Here is an 18916-nt window from a genome sequence, read left to right as displayed (position 1 = left end):
TAAATATGATAATCTCTCTTCTTGTTTGCCATTTTCGTTTCCTCTCCCTCTTTCCTGTCTGCCTTTTTGTCTATTTTTCTTCTTTTCCCTTTTCCTCTCCTCCCTCTCTGTCGTTTCTTCTCTCTTTTCCCTTCTCTGTCATTGTGTCCCTGTCTCTGTCTCTCTCTCTCTCTTTGTCCTTTCTGCCCCTGTTTTTCTCATGCTGCAGGACTGAGATGGAGCTTTATGCAAGTCTCCCTCGGAGGTAGTAATACCCACTCCGTCTTAACCATCCCCACCCCTCCCTCATAGCCTCCAAACACCTCTCAGACGTACACTCATGTCCAAATACAGTACATGTCCATCAGCCCCTGACTCAACTCGCCGAACCTCAGGGGTCATTACTGATGGGCAGTCAAAGATGATTGTCCAGCACGTCATCAAATCACACCTGATTCAATCTGTCAAAGGGGCTCAAATTCAGATATGTCCCAACCCACTAATCCATCTAAATTAATGTGCAATGAGGAGAATCCCATGTGTGCTGGGAGTAGCAGGGCGTGTTGTAACAGAGTGGGGCTGTGCTCCCAGCACACCTCTCAGGGCTCCGTACTCCTGTTCCAAGTCTATGCACAGGAGTGTCAGGTCTTAATGTAGCATGCTCTGATTTTAAGACCCATTTAGCAGCAAAGGTTTCTGTCGCCAGATTTCCTGAGTAGCGTTTTGTGCCAGAATGGATATGGCTTAACTGCTGAAGTATTTGCCCACTAAATCCATTACACGAACAATGTCACTGTCCGTCACACTTAGCCACGCATGAAAATACTGTAATGAATATCAACAGTACAGAGAATAGTAAGACAGTATATCCAAAGTCCTTTCCCCCTTCAAGTCTGTGATTTAGCTTTTTGTAGAATAATTGTCCCTCTGTGGAAACCTTCAATAAGTGCAACTCCAGCCTTAATGCAATAAGAGGACTTCAAAGTCACCATCATATTTAGACTAGAGTTATCATGTGCTGTGTGATTTTCTTAGAAACTCACCATCCCCTCCCTACATCTCTCTACCCTTCCCTATGCATCTCTCTCTCTCTCTCTCTCTCTCTCTCTCTCTCTCTCTCTCTCTCTCTCTCTCTCTCTCTCTCGCTCTCTCCCTCTCCCTCTCTCTGTCCTGTGTTGCAGCTCTAACAAGCGCAAGTCCATTGATGACAGTGAGATGGAGAGCCCGGTGGATGATGTCTTCTACACGACTGGACGCTCTCCTGCACCTGGTGGCAGCTCCCAGCCCAGCGGCTGGCCCAACGACGTGGATGCAGGTACAGGGACCCTCCTCTTCCTAATCATCTTCCTCTTCCTCCTCCTCCTCCTCCTCTTCCTTCGCCACCCATTTATCTGCTTACCTCCTCCTATTCCAAACGTTCCATTGCCCATTCACCCACTCAATCACAGCCATTCACTCCCATCCCTGTCATCAGCCCACCCCTGCCCACCCTAACCAAATCATGAACCTGTGCCAGAGTACTTTCAGACTAGAGAGAGTTCAGGGACTTTTATCTGGTGACCTCAGAAAACCCCATTATGCTCAAGCATGCATGAAAACACCCACTTTGGACATGTTGTAGCTGTGTACTGGTGGGCCTACCGGTGGCCTATCAGTAATTGGATATAGGGCAGGATAGTATGAAAGCATGTACATTTTGTGGCTCTCAGAAATGTCCATAGATTTCATCTCAGTGGAAATGGCAAAGTATAGTACAGATTTATTTTAGAATATTGCATTTTTAGCTAATTTGTACAGTGCACAGTGGAATACAATGCTCCTAGCTTTGAATTACCAAACAAACAATCTTCAAGGTTACATGATAAAAGACTTTTGGGCTGCATGTGTCTTCGGTGATCCAGCTGCTGGCACACTGTTGGAATGTGTGATCTGGGTTGAAATCGATGCAGGGCTATATCAGTGTTTCTTTTTCTTACAACTGGTAAAATGAAATGTAATCAAGTGGTGCAGTACATCTTGACCAGATTTAATACTAAATGTGAATTCATGGCTTTAGAAATGTTTTATTTATTGTTATGCTTGACTTCTTGAATAGTAATATTTTCAGTTATTATGTTCAAATTCAACACATCCTAATACATGTTAAAGGGTGAGCTTTAGTTTTTCATGCCGAATAATTGTAGTCAAGGGATGCTGAGTCAGAACCTGCTTTTTTGAAATGTGAAATTTAAACATTCATATGAAGCTTAAAAAAACTTTAGGGAAATTGAGTGAAGGGATCCGATGTACTGTATTTATTTGCAGATATAAATATTGAATATTTCCTGCTTAAATACAATTTACTATAGTTCATGCCACCATTTTCCACCCCTCTTATCTTGTTAATTAGTGAAAGCTTCAAAATAAATTACATTGGGTACATTTTGTGACCTTTATATAAAGAAAGTCTTTTGAATATGGGAAGAAAAGTTTAAATAAAATATGATAAATCTGAGTAAAAACTAATTAAACTTGGGGTCTGTCCATGAGGTTAAACCAAGAACTGTGGCAGATAAGTTAATGAATCCCAATTATTTTTTAATGAATTTCTTATTTACATTTCATGTCTTTTCAATTTGTTTATTGTATTAAGCCTCAAAATGGGAAGAGTGTTATCGTTGGATAATTAACCAAATTAAGTCAGCCACACATTGTCCCAGTAATAATGTACAGTATCTCTTCTACTTAGCTGCAGGTGTTTTCATGTTATTGTAGATGTCCATAAGGTACTACTTTAAGTAATGGCGTTGTTTGCCTCTAACTTATTTTTGTGAGTCCCTTTAGCCAAAACTCCACTGTGGTCAGCATGCCCCATCAATGTTCCATATCATTCACACTCCCCGAGGCATAAAAATCATATGCATATTCCCTCATACACACGCACTCACGCACACACACACACATGCACACATGTGCACTTGCACACACACACACACATACACACACACACACACACACACACACACACATACACATACTATACACATACACATACTATACACTCATGAATTTACTCATAAATTCAAGTATCACTCGCAGGATACATCACAAATGAAGTCACGGTTTAGTAATTAATGAAGCATCCACTCAAAGCCCTAAAGACGAACATTCTTATCAAATTCCCTGCTTGGCTAGACCTTCACCATCAGACACTATTGCCACCCACCTCTCACACCCTGACCCAACCCCTCTCTCATCCTTTATAACACTCATGCAGTGGTAGAATGCTAGTTCATTTCATGTTGAATTCTCACTTTGACTAGAATTGGCTTGCGTGTGTGTGTGTGTGTGCGTGTGTGTGCGTGTGTGTGTGTGTGTGTGTGTGTGTGTGTGTGTGTGTGTGTTTGTGTGTGTGTTTGTGTGTGTATAAAGGTAGCCATGTGTTGCTGTATCTACCTGTGCTCTAGCTGAAGTGTGTAACCTTTGTGTATTTTTACCCGACATGTGTGTGTGTATACTGATACTTCCCACCTTACTGCTACCCCCCCCCCCCCCAGGGTTTGATCTTTCTCTTTCTCACTTTATCTCACTCAAAACTATCCCTCCCCTCTTTCTCTCTCTCTCTCTCTCTCTCTCTCTCTCTCTCTATCTATCTGTCTCTCCTCACTCCTTCCCTCTGCCCCCATTGTTAACTCTGCCCTTCTCCCCTGTTTGGCCTTCCAGTGCAGCACCATTTGGCGAGTATGCAGGAGAGGAAGATTAAGCATGAGAACGATGCCGTGCAGTTTCCTTACCATGGTTAGAGAACATTACTCTCCTCTTCTCCCACACTGTCTGTGTGTCTCTACAAACTCTCTCTATATAACGATTATATATATATATATATATATATATATATATATATATATATATATATATATATATATATATATATATATATATAAATGATATACCTGCTTTACCGTAGATCATATCTGCCTCCTGTTGTGTCTGTCTCTCTGCTTGTCTTGCATACTGCATTCGCTCTACCCTTTCAAAAGGGCAGGGCAGCGTTTGACCTGTCCCTCCATTATTGTGCGTGTGTGTGTTTGCAAGTGTGTGTGTGTTTGTGTTTGTGTGTGTGTGTGTGTGTGTGTGTGTCTGTCTGTGTGTGTGTGTGTGTGTGTGTGTGTGTGTGTGTGTGTGTGTGTGTGTGTGTGTGTGTGTGTCTGAGAGAGAAAGAGAGAACCTGGGCCTTCTTCCTTAACCGCTACTGCTTGCGCTGCTGGGGTGCTGTTGTTTTCCTCACTGCTGAGAGTGTTGGCTCGGTGAAGGGTGTTGCATATCAGGGGATTGTGCCAGATCTCAGCCGCCTTTGAACTCCTGTTTTGGCTTTTTGGTCATTCAGGGTTACTTTCAACCCAGTGCTCTCTTTCTGTTGGAGATTGTAGATTATTTTTCAGTTTGATTCAGAACTATTTGCTCTTGAAGTTATCTGACCTGAGAGGTATCAAAGTATTTGGTTATAGTATTTGGATATAGTTGATAAATGCAATAAGGTGCATTTTGTTTTGTAATGGATGTAAAATAACCACACAATTAAAACAATTACAGGGGGTCAGATTATTTTAAATTACTGTAGACTGCAGATAATCAAGGTGATAAAGGTTTAAAAGTATGGATAATCATAATAATAAAAGTGATCAAAATAATTACTATTTAAAGGGCAGTGGCTATTGATTATTTTAGGATTCCACTAATTAATTCTAATTCATTTCTTCCCAATGAAAAACAGATGGAGATGAAAGACAAATGCCCTTTTACAAATATTTAGGTAAAGTATTTATTTATTGAAGCCATACTCTGTTATTTACATGACTTCATGACTTTTCATCACTAATGTTATGGTCTCATGGTGCTGGGCAATATTTCAATTCAATCGTGGCGGTTCATTGTCAGCAGTTTGTCAGACCTGTACAGCCAATGTGCAGGCAATATTTTCCTCCCTATATATCACAACACAGACCGGTCTCACAGCTTAGGAATCTCAGGTCAAGGCTTGCGTACCCAGGGAACTCACCCACCCTGATGTATGGCTGTATGCACTGCATTGCACTCTGCTTTGGCAGGAAGCCAAATGTGGGGAAGGTAACTGCCCCCTCCTCCCCCTCATTGCCCCCACTCCCCCCACTCACGCTGGCCTCTCCTCCCACACTGCACCTGTGCTGGAGGCCTGTTTGGCCCGTCAGGCTGCCGCTCCTGAATGTGCCCATGACTGTGTGGCAGGTGTTGGCTCCTCGGCGCTCCTCTGTGCTGCACGCGGTGGGCAGAGAGAAAACCACCACTTCCACACAGGACCAGGGCCTTCCTGCCCACCGCCCCCACTGCGAGGGCTGGCAGAGGACTGGCCAGTTGACCACGACTAGTTTCCTATCCCTCTCTCTCTCTCTTTCTTACTTTCTCTTTCTCTGTCTATTTTCTATATCACTCTTTTTCTCCCTTTTTCTCCCTTTTTCTCTCTCTCTCTCTCTCTCTCTCTCTCTCTCTCCTGCTCTCTCTCTATCTTTATCTGTGTTTTCTGTATGTCTCTCTCTCCTTTCCTACATTTTTTGCTCTTTGTTTCTTTTCCCCTCTCTGAATATGTCTCTCGCTCTCTTCTCTTTTCTCTCTCGCTCTCTTTCTAAACATCCTCTTCTTTTTTCTGGCCTCACGTACCTCATCAGCGTATGATTGCATTGACTCTAATGAAGGGAGCACTAATGGGCCTGCCTGCTGTCTCTGTGGTTATGTCACTGGACACCCGGGGACCGGGCAAAGCTGTGCAGCCTCAGGCACTAGTGCTGCTTGGCTAGCGTGTTAGCATGCTGGTGTGCCAGAGCCCAGCCTGTGTGGCAACGGATGCGGTTGTTATGGTGAGGCAGGGAGTTGTGGGTAAGAGTGTGTGTGTGTGGTGCTGAGCTGGGCTCAGCTGCCATGAAGGAGACTATGCTGAGCCGGTTATTCAGGCAGCAGTGTGCTGCGGACTCCCACCTGTCACACCCAAATGCGCACAGCACTCATGAAAGATGCACAGGAGTTTGTGTGTGCACACACACATACTTACACACGTGCACACATGCTCACAGACATAGACACACACACATGCATACATTCACACACACACACACACACACACACACACACACACACACACACACACACACACACACACACACACACAAACACTCATGCAAGCAGACTAACCCAAACAAACAAGACAAAATGCACTCAGGTGTGTTGTCTCTACGCGACGGGCCTTCTGTCTTCAAAATTTCCCTCATACACATGCTCTCTCTCTGACTCTCTCTCTCCCTCACACACACACACACACACACACACACACACACACACACACACACACACACACACACACACACACACACACACACAATCTGGTGAGGCGTGGAGCTCCGGTCCAGATGGTGCCTCCATGTGTCGACAGCAATGGGAGCTACTGGGTTACAGAAGACATCTGTTATGGTGATGATGGTAGTGGTGGTGGTGGTGTGCCTCTGTGTGTGTGTGTGTGTGTGTGTGTGTGTGTGTGTGTGTGTGTGAGAGCGCCAATGTGTGTGTGTATGCGTACGTTTAAATGTGTGTGTGTGTGTGAGAGAGGGAGAAAGAGAGAGAGAGAGAGAGGGAAGGGAAGACATGTTCTGCTCCAAAGGTGATTCACCACCTGAATGAAACGCTCCAAGCCTGGCAGAAGGTGAGGATGCCATTCATCATGGCTTCAGCTGCTCCCCCTGCGCCTGGTTTTATGGTGTTAAGCTTCCCCCTATGCATGCCCCAGTCTGCCTTTAAAGCCATTTGTGGCCATAATTTGTGGCGTACCGCTTTTGGGGGGAAACTATTGCTTATTTACCTATTTATTTATTTGTTTGTTTGTTAGTGACACGAGGCAGAGTTGAAACCCACTCCCACTGCTTCGGTTGTGGAGAGCCATGAAAGCCTTGGTGGCGAGATGTGGAGGTTTATTTGTATGTTTGCGTGAACAGACTTTTTGTTTGGGGTTTTGTGTGTGTTCGTGTCCTGGCAGGAGGGGTGTGTGCATGTTGTGTGTGTGTGTGTGTGTGTGTGTGTGTGTGTGCCATTCGGAGGCAGTCTGAGGCTTGTGTGGCGGCCAGCTTGTTAGCGTGGCGAGACTGGAGGGTCATGGGAGCAATTGATTGGCTGCCAGTCTGCCCGAGCGTTGTGCCAGGAGTTGGACAGAGAAATAACAGAGAACAAAACGACACACACACACACACACACACACACACACACACACATACACACATAAGCACACACATAAGCACACACACAAACACACAAACAGGGCCACACTCACAGGAAGGAGTAAGATCATAGTAACTTCTGTTAGCTTTAACTCTCAAAGCTTTTATTTAGCGTCTGGCAATGCTGCATATATTTAAAGAAGATTAAAATTTTGATTAAGCACAGCAGCTGCAACCAAATTTATGCACATATACAAATCTTACAAATGACATACAATTTGAATGTGAAAAATATTATTCTCCTCTAATCTAGCTAATATTGCATCATTCACAGCTAAATGCATTGGAAAGAGCAATAACTTTCCCAGAATGAGAGAGCACTCTAGAAAAAATCCTCTCTGTTATAAACAAAAAAAGTGTAAAAACATGCCAGTGAGCAGCAAATATGCTTGGAGGAAAAGGAGAAAAATAGTTTAGTTTTCCTTTACCATTAATCCAGTAAAATGTTCTAGATCATTTTAAAAAGTGAAACAAAAATATTACAGGTATGACCATAAATTGCCACTATGACCGTAAAGTCAAAAGGTGATCATACCCTGTTGCTTATAATCAGGCTACAGTCTATGCCAATTTACTATGGACACATAAATCACAATAATGGAGAAGAGAGATTTCGGAGAAGTGTAATGTTTTTGTCAGTTGAAATTCCTTTTTCTCCCTCCTTTTGAAAGTGTGTTTATGTTGGTATGGGAATGGTATTTAATGGTAGTGTTGAGTGTCAATGGTTGATCTCTTTGGGTACAGTAGTTGCGTTTGGCATCTCTACAGTTTTGGGTAGTTGCGTTAGGCATCTCTATTAACCGTCACTCTCAGCCTCCTCCTCACACACCCGCAGCTAGCCCCCACAGTTGAGATGAGTTTTTTTACACACTCAGAAAAATTCCCCTAAAATCCTCTTTATTTAAAATGCTCTAATGGTGCATGACAGGGGATAGTGTGTGCATGTGTGTGCGTGGGTGTTATGTGTGTATGGTTTTAAGCATTAATACCGTCACACCAAAAAAATGTATCACATCTCTTCATATCCTCTCCCACTCATTCTCTCTCTCTCTCTCTCTCTCTCTCACTCTCTCTGTCTCTCTCATCGTCACACATTTTTAGAAAGGCAGAACACATGCTCACACCACCACCACCTCCCGTCCCTTGGCACCCCCCCCCCCCTTCCTCCCTCGTTGCCATACCTACACCAGCCTACGCTCAGCGAGGCCCAGCTGCTCCACAGGCTGAGAAGGGAATTGTGGGTAATTGCAAGGAGATAAAAAAGAATCTCTGTGACATCACAGTTGAAAAGAGTGCATTCACAATGACTTGGCCAGTGGCTACAGTTACACACAGCTTTATCATCTCAAAGGGACTGGCACCAGGCTGCTTTCTTTTTTAAACATGCGGTCTGTGCGGAGCACACGACTGTCAGCCGGCGTGCACACTTTTCGTGGACCTCTTGTCGTGGTCACGGCTATTTCCACTGTTTTCCGTATCCCTGGTGAGGCTGGCTTTTGATTAAAAAAGTATCATATATATTTTTGGAATGACAAGAGTAGCTCTCAAAGTTTTGCCGAGGTCACACACTCCATTTGGCTGCGTCTCCCCGAGCCGGCAAATCTGAAATTGTGTGTTGGGATTACCATATATCAAAATCACTTCCCTCAAAACCAGCCACATGAAGCCGTGATCATAAACCTGAGGCTTGTGCCCCCCTCCGTTGCCCTGACACATTTGGCTGTGTTTCTGGGTCATCTGGTTAGCCTAGCCTATACTTAGCCTTCTTGTTTTTGCCAAATGGTGGAATATTCCATAGAAGGGAGCACTGGCTGTGGCAGCCTCAACCGACATTTATAGAAGTAGGAGGACACTTTAATATGTTGTTATATATGTGCGGGTCACGCTGTCACACTCTTTCTTTCTTTCTTTCTTACTTTCTTTCATTTGCTCTCCTTCTCTTTTTTTCTTCTTCTTACCTTCCCCCCTCCCTCAGTTTCTCTCACTTCCTCCCCCATTATTCTCACTCCTGTCTTCCGCTACCCGTTCCTCCTCCCGTTGGCTTTGGTCCTTCTGCTCGATGCTTGGAGCGAACAGCTTGTGTTTGTTCTCCATCCATTTTTTACATGGAAATTATGAAAAGAAATGTGCCATTTTCTCGCTGCCACTGTTGTGGAGTAGCACCAAGCACCATGTCGATAGACAGGCCACAGGCAACGGTAAATTGAGCTGCTCTCGTGGTGGGTTCTGGGAAGCCACCATCTCTCACCCTTCCTTTTTCCTTTGTGAGAGCAAAAAACGATTGGTGACTTTGCTACATGTGTGGTTTGCATTGCTGTCTGGAGAAGATACCAATCAAGGCCCTTCTGAGTGTTTTAATGATGTGGTGTGATGGTTTGGTTCAGGCCAACAGAACGGAGGTGACTTATGTTGAAAGAGAGAGAGACAAGGGTGCTGTCAATTCTCCTCCCATCATCCATATCTCAGTCTATCAAAGAGCTGATGGATCAGAAAAACACAAGCTCCCCCACAGACCACGCACAGTCCAGTCTACCACCACCTCCCCCACCCCACTCCCCACTCTCCACTCTCCATTCATCATTCTGTGTGCATCCTGTGCTCTGCAGACAAACAGACAGACAGACTGACTGACAGGCAGTTGAATGTGTGGGATTTGCTACAAAAAGCCCATAGCCTCCTCCCTGCTGTCCTCCCCCAAGTCCTCTTACACCAAGTGCTGCTTTCAGTCCAAAGCTTCTCTCTGGACTTTGCTCTACCCTAAAATACCAGTGTTGATGGCTAGAGACCTTGTAGAAGTAGAGCAAATCTTATGTGTTATCCAACCATTGCTATCAATACACTATCATTTAGAATAATTTTTTTAAGGAATTTTTTAGACATTATATCAGTTGATTTAAAAAGAAGATCAAAAACATCAAAGCGACAAAAAAATCCTGTTCATTAAATCCACATCTCTGTTCTGCCATTTTTTTTTATTATTTTATTCTTTTTTGTTTTATTTTTTATTTTTATTTTTTTTTGTTGTTGATCCCATTTTTGCCAGGACTCTCCTCGCCTGGTTCTCTAAAGAAGCCGGGGAAATTCGATTTCAGCGCCCTGTCGCCCCAGACGAGGCCTCCCCGCATGACCTTCACCCACAACCCGCTGCACATGCTGGCGGGCGTGAGACCAGGTGAGACACCCACCCCACCCCCCCTCTGAAACCCCCGAAACCCCCCTCACCCACCCCCCGCTCTGCCCCAGCTCTGTCCCAGCCCCACTCCACTCCAATCCGCCTCGCCCCGCCCTGCCCCTGCCCCCTCTCCCCCCTCGCTCAGACTCCTGGGGTGCTCTGGGACTCGGGGAGAGGTGAGGGGCTAGCTGCAAAGGGGGCTAATCCAAATAAACGGCTAACTATTCGTGGTGAAGGGATTGATTTTTTTTTGTGTTGATTTTTTTCTTTTTTTTTGGTTTGGCTTTCCTGTTTTTTTCCCTTCCCTCCACTTTTCTCCTCTCACATCCTGGCAAACCACTAAAGACCCCTCTCCTTCCCCATACCCCCGCACTACTGCGTCCTTGTACCTCTCAAGGGAGTCTGTCTGTCTGTCTGTGGTTGGGGGCTTTTTTCCTCTTTAAATCTGGGGTGGTAGTCTTCACACCAAAACAACCCTCCCGGTCTCAATGTTGTGTAATTTCAGTTTTCATTTAATTGATTTGTTTATTGATTTTATTTTCTTTAATCTAGCAGCCACTATCTCTCTAATCTTCTTGATCAATCTATCACCTGTTGCAGTTTCCAGCCAACACATTGGCTGTGCATACGGCAGTTAATATCTGCAGGCCCTGATTCCCTGTTGCTTTAACACTGTCTGACATGGTCAGTTTGACAGGTCGTAGTGGTCTATGGGGAAATAAGGCCATATTCACTATGTATTATACACTGTATTCAGGCAAGATAATTCTTCTGGGCCCACACCTTACTTGGCCCCTTAGATCTCTTTAATTAAGGGTGTTCCACCATGACAGTATTGCATCGGTGGTCTTTTTATTTGTTTGTAAATACTGATAAATGAAAAGTATTTGAGTTCATCCAGAATTTTAGCAAATTAATGTTTTGATACAGGAAATGCATTTGTGGACATATCGACAGATGCACTGTACCTTGTACTAAACTTGAATTCACCCCACTAGCCGCAAAAGGATTAAAGACGCTACCAGTGAAGGAGGTCAAACCATGTGTACACCACTATGTCACATATGCATCTATTTGTGTGTGTGTGTGTGTGCGTGTTTGTGTGTGTGCGTGTGCGTGTGCGTGTGCGTGTGCGTGTGCGTGTGCGTGTGTGTGTGTGTGTGTTTGTGTTTGTGTTTGTGTTTGTGTTTGTGTGTGTGTGTGTGTGTGTGTGTGTGTGTGTGTGTGTGTGTGTGTGTGTGTGTGTGAACTTGAAGCAGAGAGGGAGAGAGAGAGGAAGAGTGGTAAAGAGAGAGGGAAAGAGGGAGAGCTGCAGTGGTTAGCCTTGGCCAGGCTGGCCGCTGCCCTTCGCCCGGGCTGACGGTGTGGAGTTGGCAGGCGGGTGCGGGCAGCTGGGGCCCCTGCGGGGAGGGCTGAAGGGCATGGGCTCTCCGGGAGGCCAGGGACTGGGCCCGCCACGCCACTCCGCTCCCCTCCATACCAATCCAGCGAGCGAGCGAGTGAGCGGGCTAGCAAGCCATCTATCTATCTAGGCTAAGCAACAGACCTCTGCAGCCACTAGGAGTTTGCCGGCGGTCCCCATTGCCGCTCTCGAGCCGTGTTTTGATTGAGCTCTCTCTGCAGATGGGAGCACATCTGCACGGCTGCCGACCCGGAGATAGTCTCAGCCATGTTTATTCGTTCATTTATTTATTATATCCATTGGAAGTCCTCGCACGTACATTATCTCAATGCCAAATTAGTGTGGTGAACCGAGACCCTGAGCAATAGAACTTTGAATGGGAAACGCACAGCTCAATAACTTCCTTTATTTTGGTTTTATTGTGTAACAAGTGTGTGTGTGTGTCTGTGTGTGTCTTTGTGTGTCTGTGTGTGTTTCTCTGTGTGTGTACATCATTCAGTGGCATTACTATTTAATGTAGAGTGAATCTCTGGTGTCCTAGCCCATCCAGTGGTGCAGTGGTATCTCTGCTCTGTCCTCATCCCAGTCCAAACCTACTGTGTCTCTGGCTGGCCCCTCTGAAGGGGTCAGCCTCCCCTCATCAGCTCTGCTCCTGGGGTAGTGTCCATGCAGGGTCCACCTCCAGCACAGCCTGTGCTCTTTCACTCTGGCCAGGCCCTGTCTCATCCCTCTGTTTTTTTCCCTTCCCCTCTCTCTCTCTCTCTCTCTCTCTCTCTCTCTCTCTTTCTCTTTCTCTTTCTTTCTCGTCTGCAGGAAGCCCCCGTGCCTCTGCCTCCTCCCTGCACTTCCCCTCTCCCTCCATCATCCAGCAGTCCAGCCCGTACTTCACCCACCCCACCATCCGCTACCACCACCACCCGGGCCAGGACCCGCTCAAGGAGTTTGTGCAGTTCGTATGCGCTGACGGATCAGGGCAGGCCGGAGGCCAGGTAAGCAGACACCCACCCACCCAACTCAGCCACCCACCCACACCCACCCAACAAGAAAGCTGATATATACAGAACCGGGGCCTTCGTTTATACCTCCGCCCAAGAAAACACACACTCATACACACACACACACACACACATACACACACACATGCACACACAAACACACACACACACACACACACACACAAACACACACACACACACACACACACACACACACACACACACACACATGTGCACACACACACACACACGCACACACACACACATGTGCACACACACACACACACACACACACACACACACACACACACGTGCACACACACACACACACACACTTCTTGCAGTTCTGCAAAATGTCAGGCAGTGTAGAGGTAGAGTGTGAGGGAATGAAAGGAACATTATAAAAGCAACTCATCCTCCATTGCTGACTATGCATACATACATGGGGATGTCAGCATTAATTAACAACAGTATAAGGCTCTGAATTCTCTGTTGTAGTCTAAAGTCAAAAACCAAAATGACACATCTGTTGTGAGAGAGGACCAGCTCTTTAACAGGACACATTTTAAGGGATCACCACAGTATTTTGGGTTAAGCCCTCTGGTGTCCACCAGCCCTAGTTGTTGTAGCAACTGTTGTGACGTGTTGAGAAACAGGGAGAAGGGAGTAATTGGAGTCTGTATTGTCTAAATATTTTGTCCTCTGTTTTCTGCCCGTGCTCTCTCTTACCCTCCCCCATACCCACAATACATTTGAATGTTTTGGTTATTGTTTTTTGTTTTCGTTTTTTTTTTTGGTCCTTTTCCCCATTGTTTTGCTCTGCCCACACTGTCAGGTATGTGTGTGACCCACAAATTCCCAAAACCCAACCAGCATATTCCTGTCCAGCCTCTGGCACTTTTGCCTTTTTTATACATTCGATCATTCGTCTTGACGTGTTGTGGTTGTGGTGTTGATGCTTTTATTTTGTAGCCCCGAATCCCAACACTTTTTTTTTTTTTTTTGGTATGATGGTCCCATCATCGGCGAACTATCCCACGATCATTCACCCCATCCCTGGAGACACTCCCTCCTGTCACAGCTCTCCATGATGGCCGACCCTGAACATCACACCTCACGTGTTTGCATTTGTGGATGTTTCCCATGGTTGCCTCCCATACATACATACTTACACATGTAAAAACACTCATGCGAAACTCCACTTCGACGGACGACAAACTTATCATGACAAACAACTCACTCTTCCTCACCTCTGCCTTCGCCTACTCTTCTTTTCTTTCCCTCTACTCCTTCTCATTTCCCTCCTCCTTGTCCTCCTCCTCTCACTCTCACTGTCGTGCCGGTTTTGTTTTGACGGATTTTTCTTTTTTCTTTTTTTTTTGAACGTTTTTCCTTTTTTTGTCCTTTTCTGTTTCATTTTTATTTTTCTGGGTTTGTTTGCTTTTGGCTTGAGTTTCTCACTCACGTGTCCTCCTCCGCCCTCCTTCCTCACCCTGTTTGTGTTGTCTGCAGCCAAACGGGAGCGGCCAGAGCAAAATGCCGGGCTCCTTCTTGCTGCCTCCACCCCCCCCGGTGGCCCGCCCAGTGCCCCTTCCCATGCCCGACTCTAAACCCAGCAGCACGCCCCCTGACGGCGGACTCACCTCGCCCACATCTCCGTGTAAGTGACCCCCCCCCCCCAAACCCGCGCCCCTCCATTGCCCCAGAAACAAGTGAGCTAACCACCATCAAAAAGAACCCCAACCAAACCAATCAGTCAGTCAACTACATAACCTCAACAACAATGCCAATGAACAACAAACAATCCCCCTTCTGATCACTGCATTGCTCCCCGCCACTATCCTGCTTACTGGCATCCAAGCAGAACTCATCACTTGCCCTCCACCCTGCTCTACCTCATGCCCCCTCACAAGGGTGCATTTACCCAGTCCATGCCCTCACATCTAATGCCATGGGCTAGCCTCTCTTGAAGAGGTTCTCACATGCCCTGTAGATGTGAGCTTAATGTAGGTTCCTCAGTGGAGAAGCCCATAGGTTGAGTTCTGTGCCCATTTTTTTTAGCTCAGTTACCCCAAGTAAACTTGTGTTAACTCCCCCCAAACACTTCCCTCCGAAACCCTGGAAACATGACAAACCGGTCTGTAATGGCCTCCAGCCCTCCTCCACTTAAGATATCTCTTCTCAGGTCTGGTTTTGATGTTAGGGTACAAATTTAGGGCAGTTATCTTGTGGACTCCAAAAACAAAAAATTCCATTCAGTTCTTTGTGGCATTTCCAACATCAATCTATTTCTCAGTATTAATATCAGCAAGAATTTTTGTTTTAATTTTGTATAATTTTTGAATGTTGATTTTATGTTCCTGTTGCTATTCCTGTTAATTTGGATTCATTTGCTGATTCTGTGCAATTCTCTGCTGCGATTGGTAGCAACAGGGGTGTGCCGTGTTGAAGCACATGCAGCTTCCCACAGTTTGGTCCAAACCCACATGTCGGGCAGGGCAGAGTGTCGGGCAAGGGTGGCAGCTTGGGCAAAGGGCAAGACAGGTCTTACTGACCATGTGAGGGGCACTGGACGGAGCACTACTCTCTGTTTTTTTTTTTTAACTAATCTTCTGTCTCCCTTTTTAATTTCCGTTCTCAATTCCTGTTCTTCTTCTTTTGTATTTGTTTGACGTCTGTTATGTTTTTCCCCTACCTCGTGGATTTGTCAGTTTAATTGTTTGTTTGTTTGTTTTTCACCACAATCGATGTCTCAAGTCCTTTATGTATCTATATGTCTGCTAATCCCAAATGACCCAATCAAAACCACTACTGCTCTTCTTGAGACTTAACACATTATAACCAGTTTCCTGTAAATGGATTAAGTATAGCTCTAAACTAAATGCCTCTTTCAATGGATATTTGCATTGAGGTTGTCTTTTAGGCTTAATCCATGTAGGAAACAGGCCCATATAGTCCACTATTCCACACCAACCACATCACACACACCATTCTCCCAGTCTCCCTGACTCATTGATGGCTGTGACGGGTGTAGCTGGTGTAGCTACCTCTGGAGTCCACTCTGTCCCACTTCAAAACTGCCCTAAATTTAGTACTACACTTGTGACCCTTAAAGAAACCTCAGGCCTTAAGTGAGAGCCGATTCAGCCAATCATGGTCTAGCACAAGATTAATTTCTTCCTCTCAGTGACGTCTGAGTGGAAGAAGAGAAGGGCAAGCTCATTAAATTTTTTATATCTTATGTGTGTTTTCCAAAGCTATATTACAAAGTACAAACATTTAAATGTAGTTCCTTAGTGGCCCTTGCCTGAAAGGCTTCTATTGTTCTACAGGCACTGGTATCATTTTCAGATCTCTCCAAAGCGGTATTAAGGGACTCAGAACCAAACTATTTGTAATATGTCATTTCATCTGGGTCCTTTTGAAACTCAAGAAATGGTTCTGCCGCTCTCCAACTCTCATTGCCTATGGCAATAAATGTACACAAGGAATGTTTTCACAGTGGCTTAGACGTATTCATTACATTGATTTTTAATTGTTGATGAAAAAATGTGTGTTTTGTATTTCACATTAACACCATGACAGTATTTGTACTTGTATTTGTATTTGTACACACATTGTTGTTGTTGTTTTCCTGTGTGTGTGTGTGCAGTCTGAATATCCTCTCTTTCTCTCTTCCTGTCTTCCCCCCCCCTTTTCTCAGCATACTCCACGCCAGGCTCCACAGCTCCCAACAGGTTTGTCAGCATCGGATCACGGGACAACAACTTTCTAAACATCCCCCAGCAGACGCAGGTAGGCCCCCCTTTTTGCCCTCTAAGCAGTTATGTAAAAAGGCTTCTCAAACCCTCAAAGTCAAACTCGTCCTGTCTTTAAGCTCTCTCTGAAGACCCTTCCACTCATGCGTATTATGGAACACTTGAACACTTCAAGTTGATCAGATTTCCCCGGGCAAATCAAACCTGTGCCAAACATGTGTCGATCGTCATATTATTTTTTCATGTCCCTCCATGTCTTGCCCCAGGCCGACACTTAGTGGAATGAACTTCTTGTCCTTTTTACCCTATTTGAATGTGTTCCACCCTTTTGTATGCCTCCCCTTTTACTCTACTCCCTTTCTTCCCACCATCTCTCTCTCTCTCTCTCTCTCTCTCAGACTCTCTCTCCCTCTCTTTCTCTCCCTGCTGGGACTGCTAGGGTTGGTTGTGTTTTTTGTTGTTGTTGTTTTTTTTTTTGTTTTTTTTTTCGAAGGGAGGGTGACTGATTTGCGCAGCAATGGCTTGCGGCTCTCCTCCCCTCTCTTCTGCTCCCCTCTCCTCCCCTCTCTTCTGCTCCCCTCTCCTCCCCTCTCTTCTGCTCCCCTCTTCTCTCCTCCCCTCTCTTCTGCTCCCCTCTCCTCCCCTCTCTTCTGCTCCCCTCTTCTCTCCTCCCCTCTCCTCCCCTCTCTTCTGCTCCCCTCTCTTCTGCTCTCCTCCCCTCTCCTCCCCTCTCTTCTGCTCCCCTCTCCTCTCCTCCCCTCTCCTCTCCTCTCCTCTCCTCCCCTCTCCTCTCCTCTCCTCTCCTCCCCTCTTCGCTCCCTCACCCCGGTGCTGCCTGCCGCTGTGCTCCGCTCATTAATGTGTAAAAACCACAGCCACCCCCGGGCCTGCGCCGCGCCACATGGCAGCCATCTGAAGCCCGTCTCACACTCCTGCCATCACTCTCGCTCTCGGCCCTCCTCTGTGCGTCTCTATGTCGCCCTCTGCTGGTCTCTCGCTTCCTCTCATTTCCTCCCCGTCTGATTCTTACCCCCCACCCCACCCCCCCACCCCCTTCCCCCTCCAAGGCCCCCCATTCACTGGCCTGTCTCTTTTTGACTTTTCTTTCTTTCTTTTCTTCTGGTCACACTTCAGTCCTGTCTGGAGCATTTAATCTCACTGCTGATGGCACACATACTCACGTGCGCCCTTGACTCCGCCATGTCTCCCTGTCTTTCACAGGCTCCTTATGAGCTGTTTAGCGTTCTGCCGAGGAGAGCTCACTGTGTCCTCCACATGTGTCGAGCACTCGCAAACACATCTGGATGTAATCGGAATATGGTCTTTTAATGGCACAGACATCTGCAGCTGTGATGGGCTATGCACATAAGTTGAATCTGAGATGGAGAACTGCAGCACGATGCCAGAATTGCTTGTGAGAGTGAGTGAGTGACTGAGTGAGTGACAGTGAGTGAGTGAGATAGAGAAAGAGAGAGAGAGAGAGAGAGAAATGAAGATAGAGAGAGAGAGAGAGAGAGAGGGAATGAGGAACAAAATTGAGATTGAGAGAACAAAATGAACTGGCTCCAATGACGGGTTCAGATTGAGGCACTTGGAAAAAGAGAGAAAGAGGGTGAAGGAGAGAGGCCTCAGAAAGTTATGTGGTTTGGGCTCTTTCAGGGCCCTATGTCAACGCAGACGGCAAACATGAGCCGTTTGGAGCTCTCTGCTGGAAGGGACCGAGCCTTACAGCCAGAGGGCCAGAGCGAACAGCAGAGGCGCATGAGGAAGAGAGAAAAAAGCGAGGGAGCAAAGAGGCAGAGCAAAAGGAGAAGGGTTTTAGCACAGCCCTCCTTGTCGAGAAGTCACGTCCTGGCTGTCTGGTTGCCCACAGCAACCAGACATGATGTCATAGGCAGTTGAACTTGAACTTGAGAGGGGTGGGGGCAAGAAAAGAGGGTGGTCAGTGCTGCCAAGGATTACACAGAGAGAGAGAGGGAGGGAGAGAGGGGGGAGAGGGAGAGTGTTACCGAGAGGGGAAGAGTTAGTCTATATGCATGCTGTCGGGACAGAAGCTGAAGGGACAGGAGTGAGTAGAGAGGGAGGGCTGCAGGGGAACAGCAGAGAAGGGAGGGGGTATTTGTGTGACCTGTGAGAGTCAAACATAACAAAAGGCGCTTCCCCCTGGAGGCGCGGGGTTTCCAAGACTTGACTTCCAGAATGTTCTTTCTGGTGGTTCACTGGTGCCAGATCTGGATGTGTGTGTGTGTGTGTGTGTGTGTGTGTGTGTGTGTGTGTGTGTGTGTGTGTGTGTGACCCAGTTCTGCTGGCTTTTGCATGCTGAGCTGGAGAAACCC

The 18916-nt window shown here is 46.2% G+C and overlaps 1 protein-coding gene across 15 annotated transcripts in view; it reads left to right on the top strand.

The window, feature by feature from the left end:
* nfixb (nuclear factor I/Xb) overlaps positions 1-18916 on the top strand; it is a 127510-nt gene that overhangs the window by 101937 nt on the left and 6657 nt on the right. For 5 of the 15 annotated variants that reach the window (XM_042085555.1, XM_042085546.1, XM_042085547.1 and 2 more), the window contains 8 exons: positions 209-244; positions 1161-1294; positions 3682-3756; positions 4733-4771; positions 10297-10425; positions 12641-12816; positions 14335-14482; positions 16526-16617. In XM_042085555.1, the coding sequence (XP_041941489.1) occupies positions 209-244; positions 1161-1294; positions 3682-3756; positions 4733-4771; positions 10297-10425; positions 12641-12816; positions 14335-14482; positions 16526-16617 (829 nt within the window). The remainder of the gene's footprint in view (positions 1-208; positions 245-1160; positions 1295-3681; positions 3757-4732; positions 4772-10296; positions 10426-12640; positions 12817-14334; positions 14483-16525; positions 16618-18916) is intronic. The other 10 variants (XM_042085550.1, XM_042085552.1, XM_042085551.1 and 7 more) reach the window with 8 other exon arrangements.

Source organism: Alosa sapidissima, chromosome 3, assembly GCF_018492685.1.
Source record: "Alosa sapidissima isolate fAloSap1 chromosome 3, fAloSap1.pri, whole genome shotgun sequence".
NCBI classification, from domain to species: Eukaryota; Metazoa; Chordata; class Actinopteri; order Clupeiformes; family Clupeidae; genus Alosa; species Alosa sapidissima.
This window is presented reverse-complemented; position numbering and strand designations above follow the sequence as displayed.